The sequence below is a fragment of the Herpailurus yagouaroundi genome, unplaced genomic scaffold (assembly GCF_014898765.1).
Source record: "Herpailurus yagouaroundi ecotype Mexico unplaced genomic scaffold, PumYag 28, whole genome shotgun sequence".
NCBI lineage: Eukaryota > Metazoa > Chordata > Mammalia > Carnivora > Felidae > Herpailurus > Herpailurus yagouaroundi.
Genome location: NW_024412376.1, coordinates 96,278,848 through 96,296,928, shown reverse-complemented (window position 1 = coordinate 96,296,928; position 18,081 = coordinate 96,278,848). Strand labels below are relative to the sequence as shown.

At 37.8% G+C, this 18,081-nt stretch overlaps 1 protein-coding gene and 1 long non-coding RNA gene across 3 annotated transcripts in view; both read left to right on the top strand.

Moving 5' to 3' along the window:
• AFF1 (ALF transcription elongation factor 1) overlaps window positions 1-5,549 on the top strand; it is a 135,702-nt gene extending 130,153 nt beyond the window's left edge. Inside the window, exon 20 of the mRNA XM_040478867.1 lies at window positions 5,461-5,549. Coding sequence (XP_040334801.1) covers window positions 5,461-5,465 — 5 coding nt within the window. The 3' untranslated portion in view covers window positions 5,466-5,549. The remainder of the gene's footprint in view (window positions 1-5,460) is intronic.
• A 1,254-nt stretch (window positions 5,550-6,803) lies between these two features.
• On the top strand, window positions 6,804-17,044 carry LOC121032944 (uncharacterized). 2 transcript variants are annotated; one of them, XR_005791611.1, is made up of 4 exons: window positions 6,804-7,429; window positions 11,573-11,593; window positions 11,674-11,797; window positions 15,764-17,044. It is a non-coding gene; the product is annotated as an uncharacterized LOC121032944 (long non-coding RNA). The 2 variants fall into 2 exon arrangements; XR_005791609.1 differs by lacking the exon at window positions 11,573-11,593.
• The last annotated feature ends 1,037 nt before the right edge of the window (window positions 17,045-18,081 follow it).

Sequence of the window (18,081 nt, the reverse complement as noted above, 5' to 3'; positions counted from 1 at the left end):
CCCAACCCGCCTGTTGCCTGGAGTACACCGCACGTTCACCCCAGCTCCAATTTCTCAGTCACTGCTGCAAGTCCGCCTACGCCAGAGCTGCGGAGGGAGGGGCTACCGCACACCGGGAAGCCATCTTGAGATCGCATGCGCAATGGAGGACGCGGCGCTGCCATCCCCACCACCCCGCTTCCGTGAAAGGCAGTCACCATTGACTATATTATGAATTTTCTACCTTGGGGAAGAAGGGAACCAACGTTTATACCTGACCAGATGATGGCTAAAGTGCTTTTTAATGTTTATTTGAGTAGAGCTGGAATTTGAGGTGCTGATCTGTGGTCTACAGTTATGTGGTAACTCATGTTGTCTAACCAACTCAGAATTTTGTCAGCAAAGAAAAATGAAATCTACTTCTTAGGCTATATTTTTCTGCTACAAATTATTTTATATTTATAGCAAAAAGTAGACTTTCTGAGCCCTTGATTGTCTAGGGTAAATCAACTCCCTGAGAGGATGTGGGGATTTGGGTGGTTAATTAGACTTAAAAAAAAAAAAAAAAAAGTCACCACATGCCTTCACTCCAAAGTGTTCTCAGTCAACTAGATTTGATTGGATTAAAGAGGAGCTGTGGCCTTCCCATGTGTTGTCAGTGCCATGTTATAGACATTTAACCAAGTTCATTTGGAATGACCTAGAATGAAAGAACACGATCAAAATTCCCACATAACCCTAAGCACAGATTTTTTTAATTAAAACTTTGAAGGTTATTGGAAGCATTATTTTGAGTGCAGTGTTTTTAAAAGCCAATTCTTTATATCTCTTTTAGAAGTAGAATTTGCACATGTACTAAAATTGAGGAGTGAGTGTTACCTCTGTAGTTGGTTCATTTTTCACTACCTTTATCCCATTCTGCCCCTCTACATTTTGTTTCCTACCAAGAATGTTTTGTCATTTTCGTATCATTAATGAAGAAGGGAGTAATGAACAGATTGAAGGTCCATATGAGGAATGTAAGTTTTGGTCTATCTTTAAGGGGATGTGTAGAGGGTGGGAGTCATGATTATTTTTCACATATGAACTGTGTGAAGCTGTTCCCTCAGTGTCTTATCCAACCTATTTTGTTACCAGTAGCTAGTTCAGAGGTTTGTTACCTCATGTTTAGGTTAAAGCCGGTGAATTACGGCAGTAGTAATACCTGAGCATAAGAATTTGATGTGTGATTTCGATGGACAGATTTGCTTTATCGATGTTCTAAAGCACGGCCATTTAACAAAACTTTTTGTTAAATGAACAGTAATTGCCTGGTGGGTTGTGGCATTGTGTCCATCTCATAAAATGTGGGAGACCAGACACCAGAATCAGCTTTATGTGATTATTTAATGCCTTTTTTCCCTTTATTCACTTGGCCTTCCCCCCTCCCTTTTACCCCACCATTCCCCAATGCAAGTCACCTGTCAGTTTGGAAGTGTGTGTTTTTTAGGACAGGTTCTGATCTATGCAGATTGTGTTGGAGAGAGAGAGAGAGAGAGAGAGAGAGAGAGAGAGAGAGAGAGAGAAAGAGTGTGTGGGTGTGTGTGTGAGGGCGTGTGTGGTCTTCCGGTGAAAGACAGTGCTCCTGTGACTGAAGACGTTTCTAAGTCGATTTCTCAGCCACTTGTAAAAAAAAATAAAAAAATAAACCTGATTGCTTTTTCAGTGGCCTTATTCCTTGTGTGTAGCGTTGCCCCCACCCTGACCTTTATATTAAAAATTTATTTGTCCCTTGAAAAAACATTAATTTGCAGAGATCAATTTGTAGTATTTTGATCATGGAATATTTCTGATTCTTACTGCATTGTATCTAAAAGAGGATTCCCAATGGCTACTTTTAAAATAGAGTATATGAAAAATAGTGGCTGATGAATCCTTAATGTTCATAAGGTCTTTTTCCTGTTACAGTTGTATATAGAAGTCTAAAGAATTTTTAAAATCGCTGCACTTTTTCACTGCATGCTTAAATTCCCAAAGGCAGATTTTTTTGTACTGAGGTAGATGGTTGAAAGGACTAGATTATAAAATGAGACAAATACAAAACATCTTAAGAAGTGAAAATCTTGCCTTTGGCACTACAGTTGTGTGTGTGTGTGTGTGTGTGTGTGTGTGTGTGTGTGTGTGTGTGTGTGTACACTAAGAAATGGAAGAACACTGTTTTACTTTTTAAAATGTTGAATGTTTCTTTCCTTTCTGGAGATAATTAAAATGTGAATCACTGAACTTGAGATTTTAGCCAGACTAGGGGCCCTGCTAAACAATGAAAAACACTTCACTGAAATTTACCAAATCACACTGGGTTAAGAATGTGAAAACACTCACCACATGCTGGCTGTGGTGAGGAAGTGGGGGTCCAGCAGGTATAGTATCAGGAAGAGAACTGCAATAGAACGGTTTATCTGATATACTCAGTACTGAATGAGACTGAATGAGTCTGATTTTTTAAGCCAAAAGGACCTTGATTTTATAGATCTGTTTTGACCAAAATATTTAGCCTTTTCCTGTAGACAAATTAGAACACATTTATATCCTTTAATTCCAGATCTCAGGCTGTTGAGAAGCTAACAATTGACCCCTTTCTGGCTGAAAACTTGCCTTAATTGGTACCTTAAATATTCATGTTAGAATTGGGAGCTTATTACTCTTGTTAGGTTTCCTGTCCAATAATTTTTAGAACTAAAAAGATTAACCATTATGTCCTCCAAAACGAACAGCTCTTATATCTGATAGATGAAAGGAGATGTGTGTGTGTGTGTGTGTGTGTGTGTGTGTGTGTGTGTGTGTGTGTTGTATGTGTTACATAAACATTCACACACACAAGAATATGAGGCTGGTTGAATTGGATATATTTATTGTGCCTTTGTTGACCAAACATAATTTTGAAGTAATGGTAATTTGGGGATAATGCTGTATTTATTTTGATACGGCTTTAAGACCTGTTAATGTGGGTCTTAAATGTTAATGTGTACCTTTGCTCTTCTGCTTCATGAAGTGTGATGCATATTTGTACACCTTAAGGTAAATGAATCCAATAAGGCTTGATTCCGTACCTCTTACCACAGATTCTACTTTTTTCTTAAGGATTTGTTTTCCCAGACACTACACAAATCTTTGAAAAACTTTGCCACTTCATCTACTACACTCTTTACTATCAATTACCAACATTTAAATTTTGCAAGAATATTTGGGCTTCTTTTAGAAACAAATGCAGAGATTTATTCCCTGGAAAGTGAGTTCTGCATAGTGGCCATGGAGGAGGAGTGTCAGGATTATGGCGGTACTTACTCCTTTGTTCCCTTTCTGTGGTGGGTTGCCTCTTTTGATTGTTTTTGGTTCTATTGAGAATTAATGGATGTAAGGTTTTTTCCTGTGCCTTTTTTATCTTCTGTCATTTTGTTTGCTGGAGGTGGACTGGCAGAATAACACGTCAGGGGATTTTCCTTCAAACATTGCAAGTGGTATTTCTACCGTATAAACCTCCAGTATGCAATCCAGTTGTGTTGGTTTCTTGGTGACTAAGAACGATGACCACTGGCCATGTTCTTTAGTTTTTGTGAGGAGTTGAAAAGCACCATCTACTTAAGGGAGCTGTGAATTTCCTGTCGTCCTAGGGAAATCACAATATGTTCCACTGTGCGCCAGATATCAACAGGTACTGTGATGGGCAGAAAAGTGCCTATATTTCTCTACCCACAAGGGCAGGAAGAAGACCTACAGCTCCCCGTGAGCCTAGATGGTACTATATTGGCCTGGAAGGACAAGGGAATAAGACCACTGGCAGCAAGGTGGCCATGCTGCTCTGGTGAGACCGGGCAGTGGCTGACCTAAGGAAGATAACTTGCTTTGCTTAAAAGTAGATGTTGAAGTGATGCTTAACACAGGCAGTATTAACTTCGCCTTTTGTTCAGGCCATCAACATGTATTGTTAAAATTACTGCACATCCCCCCTCAGATATCAAGTATACACTGTTCATGTTGGTGTGTGTGTGTGTTTATAGGCATGTGTCCCAAATCTTTTTTTTTTTTTTTTGGGTTTTTTTTTGTTGTTGTTGTTTTGTTTTTTTCCTGAATGTGATCATGTTTTGGATGATACCTGAGCAGGGTTGCCTTTTTTTTTTTTTATTTATTACCATTATATATTATATTATATTATATATTTGTTGCTTTCTTATAACTTTAGAGGAAGTCAAATCTTGGTATTAAAATTGTTTAAAAAAGAATAAAATTGTCCAGTTGATAAATGATCACTGGTCTAAAATATGAATTTTTCTTTAGTTATTGTGGAATAATGTGCCAGCTGTCTAGTCCATACAGTGATTTTGTATGTAGGATAGGGAAGCAGTGATGCTCTCAATGGGAAGATGTGCAACACAAGGGGACTCCATGTATTTTATCTACTTCAGCAATGGAACTGCAACTTGGGGCTTTTGTGAATAAAATTTAGCTGCCTTGTATAGTCCTTTGAAAGAGACGTGATCTGTGAAAATTATAGTTTTCTTTTTTTAGAAGAAAAATTTGCAAAAGATCTTTCCAAAGATACTGTGCCACAGATCTTTTGTTTGTTCTCTGTAATGAGGATTAATTGCTGTTTAAAAAAAAAAAACAAAAACATGTAATTGACTTGTTAATCTTCAAATTGTTTCCTTTTCACAAGAGGATCGAGCTGTAAAAAAAAAAAAATTAATAAAAATTTAGAGAAATTGTTGGGGTTGAATTCATGCTTTCCTTTTGCTTGAATAAACGAATTCCTAAAATTGCCATATATAATTACCATTATATAGCCAAGGCGAGCCTCACATGGTGGAATAACATGCCGTTGTTCACAATATGTATTTATTGTTAAAATGGGAACAGAAGTGGGGGCAGAGGGTGCTCATCCTTCCCTTTGGTTTATTTTCAAGAACTTCAGTCACACACAAATTAGCCTGATACCACCACTGTGGCATCTTTTCTTTCTGACCTCAACTGCCCGGTGCAATGGTGACCATAATTTGCCTATTTTTAACTTGTTGCGTGGACTGATTTGTATAATGTTAGTATTGAAAGGAATCTAAAGGCATATGGTCTGTCCTCCCTTTGTTACTCTGAAGGAGCTAATGTTTTACACCAGTGGTTTTAGAAAATCAGCAAGAACCCAGATACTGAAATCTGACTTGGCGAATTTGAATTCTGGCCCCTGGGTTTGCTATGTGTCCTTGGGCAAGTTGTTTAACCTCTGTGGGGTTTTTTCATTTATAAACTTTGTTGCTTTGGTATGTACCTAGTAAGATGGTGAGGATTGTACAAGAGGATATGGAGAGTGTTTAGCATAGTGCCTGGCATGAACACTCAAATTGGTGGCTCCTTTAATTTATTCCTTCCCCTTGCTGCACCACACTGCCCACAGCTACCCTCCAGCCTCAGACCTCACTACCCACCTCTTTTTCATTTTTTGTTCCTTAGGTTAGGTTGACCTCTACTTATATTGGTCCTAATGAATAGATACCCACCCTCGGCAAGCTTGTGGTAAAGTTGACAAGCAGCAAGAACTGGTAAGCATGCAATGGCAAGTGTGGGAAAAGGGAGTGTTTCATTAAGAGAAGGGAAGGGGTCTCTAGGGAAGAGCTCTCATTTGAACTAAGCCTGGAAAAATGGGTCATAAAATCTCTGGTTTTCATCTTTTTCACAAATGCTATCCGTGTCCTATCTTGTCCATTATAGATTATCAGTAGTGGTTGTCCGTTGCATGGTTGTACCAGTTTATTTAACCAACCTTCTTAGACATGGAGATTATTTCTAAGTAGGGGATATTATAAAGAATGCTTCCATGGGGCGCCTGGGTGGCGCAGTCGGTTAAGCGTCCGACTTCAGCCAGGTCACAATCTCGCGGTCCGTGAGTTCGAGCCCCGCGTCGGGCTCTGGGCTGATGGCTCAGAGCCTGGAGCCTGTTTCTGATTCTGTGTCTCCCTCTCTCTCTGCCCCTCCCCCGTTCATGCTCTGTCTCTCTCTGTCCCAAAAAAATAAATAAACGTTAAAAAATGCTTCCACAACCATCCCTAAGCAAACTGTTTGGACAGATTCAGCACTTAATATTGTACTATATTATCCTTAGTATATGTGTGCATGTATATATTTATGCTGAATTAGATTTCAGCCCTAAAAAGTTGAGCATGCATTTCCCAGGACATTTTCCAATGCCAGTAACATGTTACCAACTAAGAAAACTTTTTCACAAACATCTGAAGTTCAGTTCATGTTAAAATTTCAGCATTTGTCCCTGAAAGGCCTTAGGGCTTATTTTTCAAACCAGGATTCAGTCAAGTTTCATGAGTAACATTTATTATATTAAAAACATTTGTGTGTTTCCACCAAGTGTCCTTTAATTCACTCCTCTAACTTCTATATTTCCTGGAAACTGGATTCAGTGTTAGAGTCTTGATTATATTTGAAAAGACTCTACAGAGTATGTGGTATACTTCACACAGTGTTACATCAGGAGACACCTAAAATCTCCATTGATGCTAACTTTGAGTGGTTAAGATATGACCACCAGAACGCTGTTGTAAATACAGGCTTTTCCCTGTTTCAACATCTTCCAACATCCAGTTATTTTAGCATGCATTGATAATCCATTGCCTTTCCGATTCTAGATATCATGTTTAGAAAATGCAAAGGGAGGGGCGCCTGGGTGGCTCAGTCGGTTAAGCGTTCAACTTTGGCTCAGGTCATGATCTCGCGGTTCACGGGTTTGAGCCCCACATCGGGCTCTGTGCTGATAGCTCGGAGCCTGGAGCCTGCTTCAGATTCTGTGTATCCCTCTCTCTCTGGCCCTTCCCAACTTGTGCTCTCTCTTTTTTTCTCTCAAAAAATAAACATTAAAAAAAAAAAATGCAAAGGAAAAAGTTACCTAATTTGATAGATGGGAAATGGTATCTTCTGATGTTTTCATTCAGATATTATTCCTGTGGTACATGGTTTTTTTCCCCGTCACGTACCAAGTGGCCATTTGCAGTGCATGGGTTATGTGACCAGTACCCCAAATCCAGTTCAAGTGTCCAATTCAGTAGATGTGGGGAAGGTTTTCACCGAAATCATGTAATGAGTTCACCATTAGGAAGGGTTTTGTTAACAGAGAGGATGCTGAGCAGAAAAAGGAATAGATGACTTCCCTTCAAGCTATTAATCTTTTTCCTTTTGACTTATGTATTTACGATATTAACCTCTCCTTATGTTATAAAGGTTTCCTCTCCAAATTATCTTGTGCTTTTCAGTTTTTATTAGGGCCCTTTTAAGCAGAGCTTGTTTAGTTTTAAGTAGGCCAACTTCTGCCAATGTCTTTGCAGTTTCTGCTTCTGGTGTCTTGAGGTATGTGTGGGCTGCTTCCCAGACCCTGAGAGGCTTTGTATTATTTAAAACCAGCAACAACTCTGAGGTAAGTAGTAATTTCCCTCAGTGGCCTTTTTAGTATTTGTATTAGCAAGTATTTAGGCACTTGTGGAGCCTGAATTATTTATATAGATATTTGTTCACAATTTACCAGAGTTGTTGGAAATGTAAATTGTCACAATCCAGGCTACTTTTACTTAGGACATCTAGGTGTTTAGAACCCTCCAGTCCATTCCAAACAACTTTGAAGCCCAGCGGTGTTTACTGTAATATAATCAGAATTTTATCTGCTGTCATTTTGGCTGTGCTTAGATAAATGTACCCGTCTAGTCTGTTTTGTCTTAGAACAGGACTCTTTTGGTGTTTGCGGTTTCCCTGTAGACCACACTCCGCTGAAAGCGAGACTGTAGTGAGACATCAAGGCTCTGATAATAAAGACCTGTGCCCTTCTAACTGACTGCAGGGTGGACCTTGAATGCTTTCTAAACAGACAATTCTATTTTAGCTTCAAAAGACCATGTGCTTGCTCTGGATAAGTGCTGTAAATCACCCTTCTCTGTTGCTGCAGCCCAGTCCTAACATCTTATTTACCTTATTTCATGTGTAGGCGGCAAAAACAATTATGGGTTTGTATCTCTCCACTGCTAAGTATTCCTATAAATTATCATCTAAGCAACAATACAAACAGGCGCATGCACACACATTTTTCTATAGGTACATACATGATTAGATGTGAAAAATGAGTTGTACTCAACTGCATGGGCCTTAGAAAAATGTCTTCAGTTAACTATTCAACTCCCTGCTTTTCTATTTTTGTCTTACAGTCTCTGAAGAAACTCTTCCTGCTGGTAGGACTTAGCACGCAGGATTGTAGTTGAGGACTTTACAAGCATCTTAAGGGAGTGATATGCTAGAGTGGCTTTGCAGAGCTTCCCAATCATGTAAATTATTTTGGATTTTTTTTTAAATCCTGTTTTCAACTGATCTACAGATAGGCCATTAAAAGAAATCAAATGAGGGGTTCCTGGGTGGCACAGTGGGTTAAGTGCCTGACTTAGTGCCAGCTCACGTCATGATCTTGCAATTTGCAAGTTTGAGCCCTGTGTTGGGCTCTGCACTGACAACTCAGAACCTGGAGCCTTGCTTCAGCTTCTGTGTCTCCCTTTCTCTCTGTCCCTACCTCCCTCTCCCTCCCTCTCTTTCTCTCTCTCACTCACTCAAAAATAAATAAACCTAAAAAAAAAAAAAATCAAATGATGGGGCACCTGGGTGGCTCAGTTAGGAGTCCAACTTTGGCTCAGGTCATGATCTCATGGTTCATAGGTTCAAGCCCCACGTCAGGTTTTGTGCGGACAGCTCAGAGCCTGGAGCGTGCTTCAGATTCTCTCTCTCTCTCTGCCCCTCCCCTGTTCATGTTCTCTCTCCCTCAAAATAACATTAAAAAAAATTTTTTTTTAATCAAATGACATAAAAGCATGTAGAGCAAAAATTACAAGAGCAAGGGCAGCTAGGTGACTCAGTCGGTTAAGTATCCGACTCTTGATTTTGGCTCAGGTCATGATCTCACAGTTCGTGAGATGGAGCCCTTCATTGGTCTCTGTGGGCTGTCTGCTGACAGCGTGGAACCTGTTTGTGATTCTCTTTGCCCCTCCCCTACTCGCACTTGCTCTTTTTCTCTCAAAATAAACGTTTAACAATCAACAAAGTCACAAGGGCAAACGTACTTCATCCATTTCCCTCCAGAGCTAATAGCCATTACTTTTAGTGCATCTCATTCCAGAACTCATTGTGCACTTATACGTTGTTTTTAAACATAAACTTGGGAGTATATTTTGATTCTTTTGATTTTATGTCAGTGTTTTTATGGTAATCCTATTTTGGATGCAATATATTGTGTAATAAGGATATATCTCCCTTTATGTAAACATTCTCACATTATGCATACAAGCCTCCCCTGGGCCCCTGCCCGTTATTCTGTTACAAACAGCTATACTGAGGAATCTTTCTTTTCTTTTCTTTTCTTTTCTTTCTTTTTTTTTTTTTTTTTTTAGGAATCTTGATAAACACATCATTGTGCATTCTTTTAAGTATTTTTACAGGATAAATTTTTGTAAGAGGATGTCTCGGTCAAAAGCGAAGTCAAATTTAAAATTTTTGATGTTACCAAACCTACTTCTCCCAAAAAGCTCTTCTAGCAACTGTGGATGGGTATACATTCTTTCCTTTTTTTTTTTTTCCTTTCATTATGATAGGTGTATTCTTTAATCCTCGCCTCCCCACTTACTCTCTGGTAACCATTAGTTCTCTATAGTTAAGAGTCTGTTTCTTGGTTTATCTCTCTACCACCACCCACCACCGCCTGTTTTGGGCTTCTTTCTTAAATTCCACATATGAGTGACATATGGTATTTGTCTTTTCTGACATTTCATTTAGCATTATATTCTAGCTCTATCCGTGTTGCAAATGGCTAGATTTCATGCTTTTCTATGGCTGAATAATATTCTGTTGTGTATACAACACATCTTTATACATTCATCAGTAGGCACTTGGGCTGCTTCCATAGTTTGGCTATTTTTGTTTGTGTGTGTGTGTGCGTGTGCGCACGTGGGTGTTTTGTTTTCTGTTTTTTGGGGTTTTTTTTTGGAGAGAGCACATGTATGCACACATGAATGAGTGGGGATGGAGAGGGAGAGAGAATCTTAAGCGAACTCCACACTCAGCACAGAGACCTATGCTTGGCTCGATCCCACGACCTTGGAATCATGACCTGAGCCGAAATTAAGAGTCAGACATTCAACAGACTGAGCCACCCAGGTGCCCCTATAGTTTGGCTATTGTAAATAATGCTGCTATAAATGTAGGAGTGCATGTATCCTTTTGAATTAGTGTTTTTGTATTTTCAGGGTAAATGCCCAGTAGTGTGATTACTGGATCATAGGGTAGTTCTATTTTTAATTTTCTTGAGGAACCTCCATACTGTTTTCCAGAATGGTTGCACCAGTTTGCATTTCCACCAAGAGTGCAGGAGGGTTCCTTTTTGTCCACATCCTTGCCAACACTTGTGGTTTTGATTTTAGCCATTCTGAGTGGTGTGAGGTGATATCTCATTGTGGTTTTGATTTGCATTTCCCTGATGATGAGTGATGTTGAGCTATTTTTCATGTGTCTGTTGGCCATCTGAATGTCCGTGGAGAAGTGTCTGATCATGTCTTCTGCCCATTTTTAAATTGGGTTGTTTTTGGGGTATTGAGTTGTATCAGTTCTTTAATGTTTTGGATACTAACCCTTTATCAGCCATGTCATTTGCAAATATCTCCCATTGAATAGCTTGTCTTTTAGTTTTGTTGTTTCCTTTGCAGAAACTTTTAATGTAGTCAATGGTTTGTTTTTATTTCTTTGACCTTAGACCTATCTAGAAAAATGTTGCTACAGCTGACATCAGAGAAAATATTGCCTATGCTCTCTTCAAGGATTTTTATGATTTCAGGTCTCATATATTTAGCTCTTTAATCCATTTTGGTTTTGTTTGGTGAAAGAAAGTGGTCCAGTTTCATTCTTCTGCATATTGCTGTTCAGTTTTCCCAACACCATTTGTTGAAGAGACTTTTTCCCATTGTATATTCATTCCTCCTTTATTGAAGATTAATTTACCATATAATTGTGGGTTCATTTCTGTGTTTTCTCTTCTATAACGTTGATCTTTGTGTGTGTGTTTATGCTAGTACCATACTGTTTTAATTACTACCGCTCTGTAATATAACTTGAAATCTGGAATTGTGATACCTCCAGTTTTTACTTTTTCAAGATTTCCTGGGCTATTCAGCATCTTGTTATTCCATACAAATTTTAGGATTGTTTGTTCAACTTCTGTGAAAAAGTGCTGCTGGTGTTTTGATAGGGATTGCATTAAACCCATAGATTGCTTTGAATGGTATAGACGTTTGAACAACTTTTGTTCTTCCAACCCATGAGCATGGAATGTGTTTCCATTTCTTTGTGTCCTCTTCAGTTTCTTTCATGAGTTTTCAGAGTAGAGGTCTTTCACCTCCTTGGTTTATTCCTAGGTATTTTATTCTTTTTGGTGCAATTGTAAATGGGACTGTTTTCTTAATACTCCATTGCTTGCACCTCAGAAAACATCATCTGTGAGCTGCTTACAATTCCCATTTCTTTTTTTCCAACCCTGTAGGAGGCAATGATCAACCCCTAAGTAAGTGAAACTGCATACATCATTGATACACAGGATTTGAAGCTCCATTAATCTTTAAAACATATTCCTTGTCCAAGCAGATGACATTTATCCTGGATAAAATGGAAGCTATGAAATATGGGCACAGTTTTGAGGATCTACGGAATGCATTTCACCATAGGTTTCTCTATGGCCTACAGAGATCAAATCCAAAATCTGTTACAGGTCAGTCCCCAGCCTCACTTGATTATTGTCCTAATAACCTGATAATTTGCTTATTTTAGATGAAGATAAAACAGCAAGGGAAGACTGATTTCTTATCCCCATGAAGTTTAATTCTATCCATTCAATAGTCTGAGTGATTCCTTTGTGTAAAGTGACATGCTTCAGAATGTGTGTAGCACAAAGTATAGGTAAAGGTGCCTGGCTTCCGGATGGCATGTCTCTTTTCCATCCAGGTGACAGGTTAACTTCAGATCTGATATTTTCCCATTCAGATAGCCATTGTCCTTGCCTCTGGCCCGTCCTAATATAGATGCTATTGTAAAACTAACACCCTGTAGCTACAATGTTCAGACTGAGTTATTTCAAGCTTGACAGCATGGCATATGTCAGTGTATCTATTAGGCAAAGGACAGCACTCCTCTTGTGTCTATGTATTTGTCCTGAATTCACCAGAGCAAAATGGAGCCACTCAGTCTTTTTCCCTTTCATTTACTACCTCCATGATACATCCCCATCCCCAGAGCCCAACAGACCTAGAAAATGAAAACATGGAGAAGGGGAAAAGAACATATGTTAAGCCACTTGTCCTGTATAACTTCCATAGTTGTATTTTTAAAACCACCTTCCAAATTAATCATTATTATCATGCATATGATCAAATTTAAGCTAAAGATGAGTAATTTATGGTCAAGCAGCTAGCAAAAGGTGAAACCCAGATTATGATACTGATTTGTCTGACTTCATTATGAAGAATTTTGCTTATGAGAATGAACTAGAGGAAACGTGGCTTTTGTTGTCGTTTTTTTTAAATAAGCTCTTTTAATGTCCTCTACAAACAGAATCGTAACACTCTTAACATTTAACCACTTTTGGATTATACTAGAGGCAATTAGTAAAATTGGATTGTGGGTAGGAATTAGGTTTTATAAAATGGAGCTCAAGGGGCACCTCGGTGCTTCTCTCTGCCCCTTCCCTGCTCTCATTCTTTTCTCAAAATAAAAACTTAAAAATTTTAATGGAGCTTGAGAAGGAAGTCCTGAGAATATGTAGTCACTAGACAATGACTAGCACAGTGGGGGATTTCCCAAGTCAGATGTTGCCTTACATATGCCTTGTAGATTTTATCCATTTACCTGAACCAGTCAGAACACGAGTACATCTCTAGTGCTTGCTGAAATATATAGGTTTTTTCCTTTTTATGAGGACATGTATTATTTAATAAAAAAAGTATCACTAGATTTTACTTTTTTGTTATAAACCTTTAAGGAAACTAGCATAAAACAAAAGTTTTAAAGTCATGCAAAGTAACTTCAAAGGTTAAAATCCCAACAAGTATGAAATAACTGAAACTGGCAACAGTGTGAATCCCCCCAGGGTCCTCGAAGTTGTACAGTAGTGGGACCAAGTAAAACTTTAGCTTAGAAACTGACAACTTTGAAGGCTGAATGCCTTGGCCCAGCAGGATGCGTCTCACTTTCATGATACAGTATCTATAAAATACAACCAGAAGCCAAAATAATAATCATCCTCTACCTTGTGCAAGTTACCTAAATGTCTGATACTATTTCCTACCAAAACAGAAAGGGGTTGAAATACATACTATCCTAAAGTCTATGAAATAGTAATAGTAATCATGTATTTCTGTTAAATTTGATGGGTTAAAATTTAGAGATACACAGACCTCACTAAAAGGACTACTGTCCTACAAAATCATCATCTTGGGTGAGGGGGAGGAGTACACATCAGTGAGCACTGCTCAGAAAATATGTAGAACACTTTAAAGCTGTTTGCAGTACTCGATGGGTAAGCATACACACACCTTACTATATGGTAGTTTTGTCCATATAAATAACTCACCAGGCTTAGCTCTAAAACACGTATTTTCAAAAGGCAGAGGAAAAAATAGTATGTCCCTATTAAATACTTCCAGTGTCTCCTTACGTTTGTTTTGGGCATGATGGCAGCATCACTGGATTAATGAAAATCTCCACATATTCTTTGGAAAGCGCTATTCATTATATCAACATTTTTGAAGTTCTAATACATGTTTAAAAATTGTATTCATCCCAGAATATTTTAATTCCCCTTTATATCCAGTGCTTAACCGAAAGTTGAATAAACTTTATCCTGAACCTTATATGCTTATATCCACCTCGATTGGAAACACAAGTGGACTGGACTATGGAGAATTACTGTGTACAAAAATGTCACAGATGTGTTTCTTCCTCTTGTTTCCACTTGACTGGGACATTAATCAGCCATGGCAAGACCCCTCCATTATATTCTCTACAGTTCTGTGTTCAGGCATTTGAGTATGCATATGTATTTTTGTGCATATGTACACAAATGATGAATCTCCATAACATTTAATGGATAGGTAAGGATAGTAAAATGCATTGTTAGCATGAAACATTTACCTAAAACACAGGAAGTTAGGGAAATTTCACATATGGACACTTAAAAAAAAAAATCCTGTTGCAATAAAACAAAACTTGTAGGTTCTTACATTAAACCATTAAATGTTTGGTTCTACTTCCCTAATTTCCTGAAGCCACATCTTTCATTACTTACCAAATATACATTCCTGTAAGTTAAGTAAATCCCTGGCCAGGTTCCTTCCTTGGCTCAACTTTTTGCTATTTTTTAATGTGCATAGTGCTCTCTCCTTTCAGCAGAGCCTAGAAGCCTAGGGTCAGCTGAGACCCATTCTCCTAAAACTTTACAACTCCCTACAGGCATATTTACAAAGTGTTACCTGAAAATACCAAGGAGCCACCAGACATTCCATTTGTGTGCAATTCATTAAAAAGAATTTACATTCATTCCACTAGTAAGAATTATTTACTTCTCTGGCTCTGGCTTGAAAGGATGTGGTAGGTTTGAGTCAACAAAACCGTCTCTGGCTTCTTCCTCCCCTTATTCATAGGCATTAGCCACCCTGCAGGTGTAAACCTGTACACCAAGAGATCTGTGTGCATAAAGAGGAGGAGATCTGAAGCAGAAAAGCTTAGGGTTTTGACTATAATGTACCTCTGGGGATTAAGTAAAAGCCACAACCAGCCAGCTCCTGAGGATTATGAATAGTGGTAATGAGGAAAACATTTTGAACCTGGGCCTCAAATTGCACTCGGTGTGCTAAGCAATGCAGGCGCAACATGAAATGAATGAATTTTAACAAGTTTTAGCTTTAGGCTTCTCATTAGGGCCCTTTTCCCACGTGTAATGTGCAGAATGCACCACTAGAGAGCAACCCTTTCCCTTAGGAAAAAAATATATGAATTTAACCACATGAAGCTACACCTTCACACCCAGTAGAATGGCTATAATCAAAGAGGACAACACACAGTGTTAAGGATGAAAAGAACCCAGAAAACTCAGACTGTGCTGTGCTGATGGGAATATAATATAGTACAGCCGCTGTGAAGAAGTTTGGTAGTTTCTTAAAAATTGTTACCATACAACCCAGCAATTCCACTTGTATGAACCTATGAAGATAAATGAAAACATGCTTATATTAAGACATGTTCATGAACACTCATGGCAGTGTTAAAAAACAAATGGAGACCAGCCTTGAAAATTCTCTGAACAGACAAAACCAGTTTAGTCATATAAACAAAACTTGATTTGGCTTACTTTGCAAGACTAACTTGACCTGGGTCATTTCTTGCTTATGCCTCTGAAAATAAGCAAAACTTGAACAGTTCCCAAAGTTGGTATGAAGTAACACACTGACCAATTCCCTATCATTTAAGAAAACACTAATATATTCTAACACTGAATAAACAGTTACTGTTTTCTCATTGTAAAAGCAGCTGCTTGATAACAAATATTCCCCTGAGTCTCATTCCACATATTGGTTTGAGTGTTTCTGGTGTGTGCATAATAAACTTTTACTAATTAACTGCTTTGGTGATTGATTGGTTTTACTTCTGTTATTTCTGAACTTCTGACATCTCCTGGCAAAAGAAGTGGGATCCAAAGACCCTGAATGTCTCCAAGGCCAGTGAACACATAGGTGCCTAGTACCCACAAAGCCCAATGAACTCACTGCTTTCTAGCTAACCCTGGAATTTGAGGGTAAGTCTCTTTGAGATCTGAGGTCTGCTCTTTGTGTTTTGAGTGCTCCAACTTTATTGTGCACACCTGCATTTTGCTTGTTGAGGCTTCTTGGTTAGTCACTCTGTGCTGTTCAAAGAGTGGGGGTGGGGTGGAACGTGATTCCCTGTGTTTTGAAACAGTTGTTGGAAAACAGGGCCTCTCACAGTTAAGACATTAAAGGTAAAGACGGGTTCCGTCTGGCCTATGGATGAGGCTCTTGTGCCTTTTTGGAAGATGGCTGATCTTTTGAAATTGTAGTGGCCACTTTGGGGAATTTTTAACTTAGATAGGTCCACCTTAAGCACGTTTAGAAGATTCCAAACCTCTCAGAAACCATGGAATGTATTCTTTAAATGGCATGTAGAAGCTTCTAAAAGACGAAAATGACTCCATAAAGAGCTCTGAAAAAAATCCTTACAGCATGCAAATAGTGTGTTTGGCCATCTAAGTAGGTACTGTTAATTTAGTCCACCTGCCAGAAACACAGTTTGTATCCAACAATTCTTTTGACTTTTGTACCTGAGACGTGGCTACAGTTTTCAAAACAAAAGCTTTAAGAACTTTTTGGATGTCTGTATGTTTATGTAGGTCTATGTATGTTACAGATAGGTGATATTTTTCTCTTTCCAGATGGTATTACCAAAATTGTAAAGAGCTCTATTTAAAGTGTTTTATCAAGATACTCTCAGAAGTATAGAAACTAACCCGTATTTTTTCAAGTTTATGATCTAAGATCCTTGATAAATACAAGCTAGTTTAAGTATGCTGGTTTAATAAAAGCAGGTATGTCTTCAACATTTGCCAAAAAATATGATAGTTGTTTATGTCTAATCCAAGCACAACTGTTTAAAGTAATAATTTAAAGTTTATACTAACTCTAACTGAATAATGGGTATTCATTGAATATCTAAATCATTTCCAAACTTACATTTAGCATTTAATGTTAATCTACTTTTGGCTTTTTAATTTTCTACAGAGATAAAAGATATTTGGGTCCATTAACAAACATGATTTGTGCCACAATGAAAAATCTACTACTTTAGAAACTGTGAAATATATTTGTAAATTTGCCAACCCACACTTTTTTTTCTTAGTTTTCAACTAGGAATTAAAGATCCTAACAGTTAAGAATTCTTATATATATATATATATATAATTAAAACTACTAGAAATAAAAGGGCTAAAAAGACCAACTGCATATGAAAAGAAGGTAAAGAAAACAATGTTTTGTGAATAAGGAAACATATGAAGGACTTTTGGTTTTTTTTTTTCTTTTTAGTAAAAAAATAAAAAGTAATTTTGTCCTAAAATAAAATGATTGTTCCAGAATAAGGAAAAAGGACAAAACCTAATTGGATATAGAAAGTTACAGAAGGTTTGTGAAAAGGGAATCTTGAGAAAGGAATTTTATGTGATCAAGCTTAGAATGGACTTGTTTTAAAAAAGACTTTTAATATCAGGGCGCCTGGGTGGCTCAGTCAGTTAAGTGTCCAAGTCAGCTCAAGTCATGATCTCATGGTTTGAGCCCCACATCAGGCTCTGTGCTGACAGCTCAGAGCCTGGAGCCTGCTTCAGATTCTGTGTTTCCCTCTCTCTCTCTCTGCCCTTCCCTCACTCATTCTCTCCGTCTCCCTCTCTCTCCCCTTCACAAATAAACATTAAAAATTTTTTTTAACATTTAATATCAAAAGTATACAGATGCAAAATTAAAATTTGGTTTTCTCTGTTGAAACAACCGTTTTTTTCTTAGATTATTGGTCTGCTCTTAAGAAATTATAAACAAAGTTGTTTTGTTTTTACCTTTATGTAATTTGCCTAGAAAACAGATTCTATGTCTTATGAAAATAATTTGTGGTTCAAGTCTTTATCAATCAAGTCTTTGGTGACTAAGAAAATAACAGAGTCTTCTTATTAAAAAAGCTAAGGGTTTTTCTTTGTTTTTACAACTATGACTCTTTCTGTATTTGCCTCTGAAATCTTTTGTCACTTTGGTTGAATGGGTAAGTATTATCTCACGGTGACTGATGATCCTATCTGATCAAATGTTTTAAATCTTCTGACATATTTGACAAACTTCCCTCAATCAAATTCTGAATGAAAAAAAATTATTTAGGCTTATTTTGGAAACATCAAATAAAATGTAATTGTTTAACCTTCTTAGATCATATTTCTGAGATATACATATA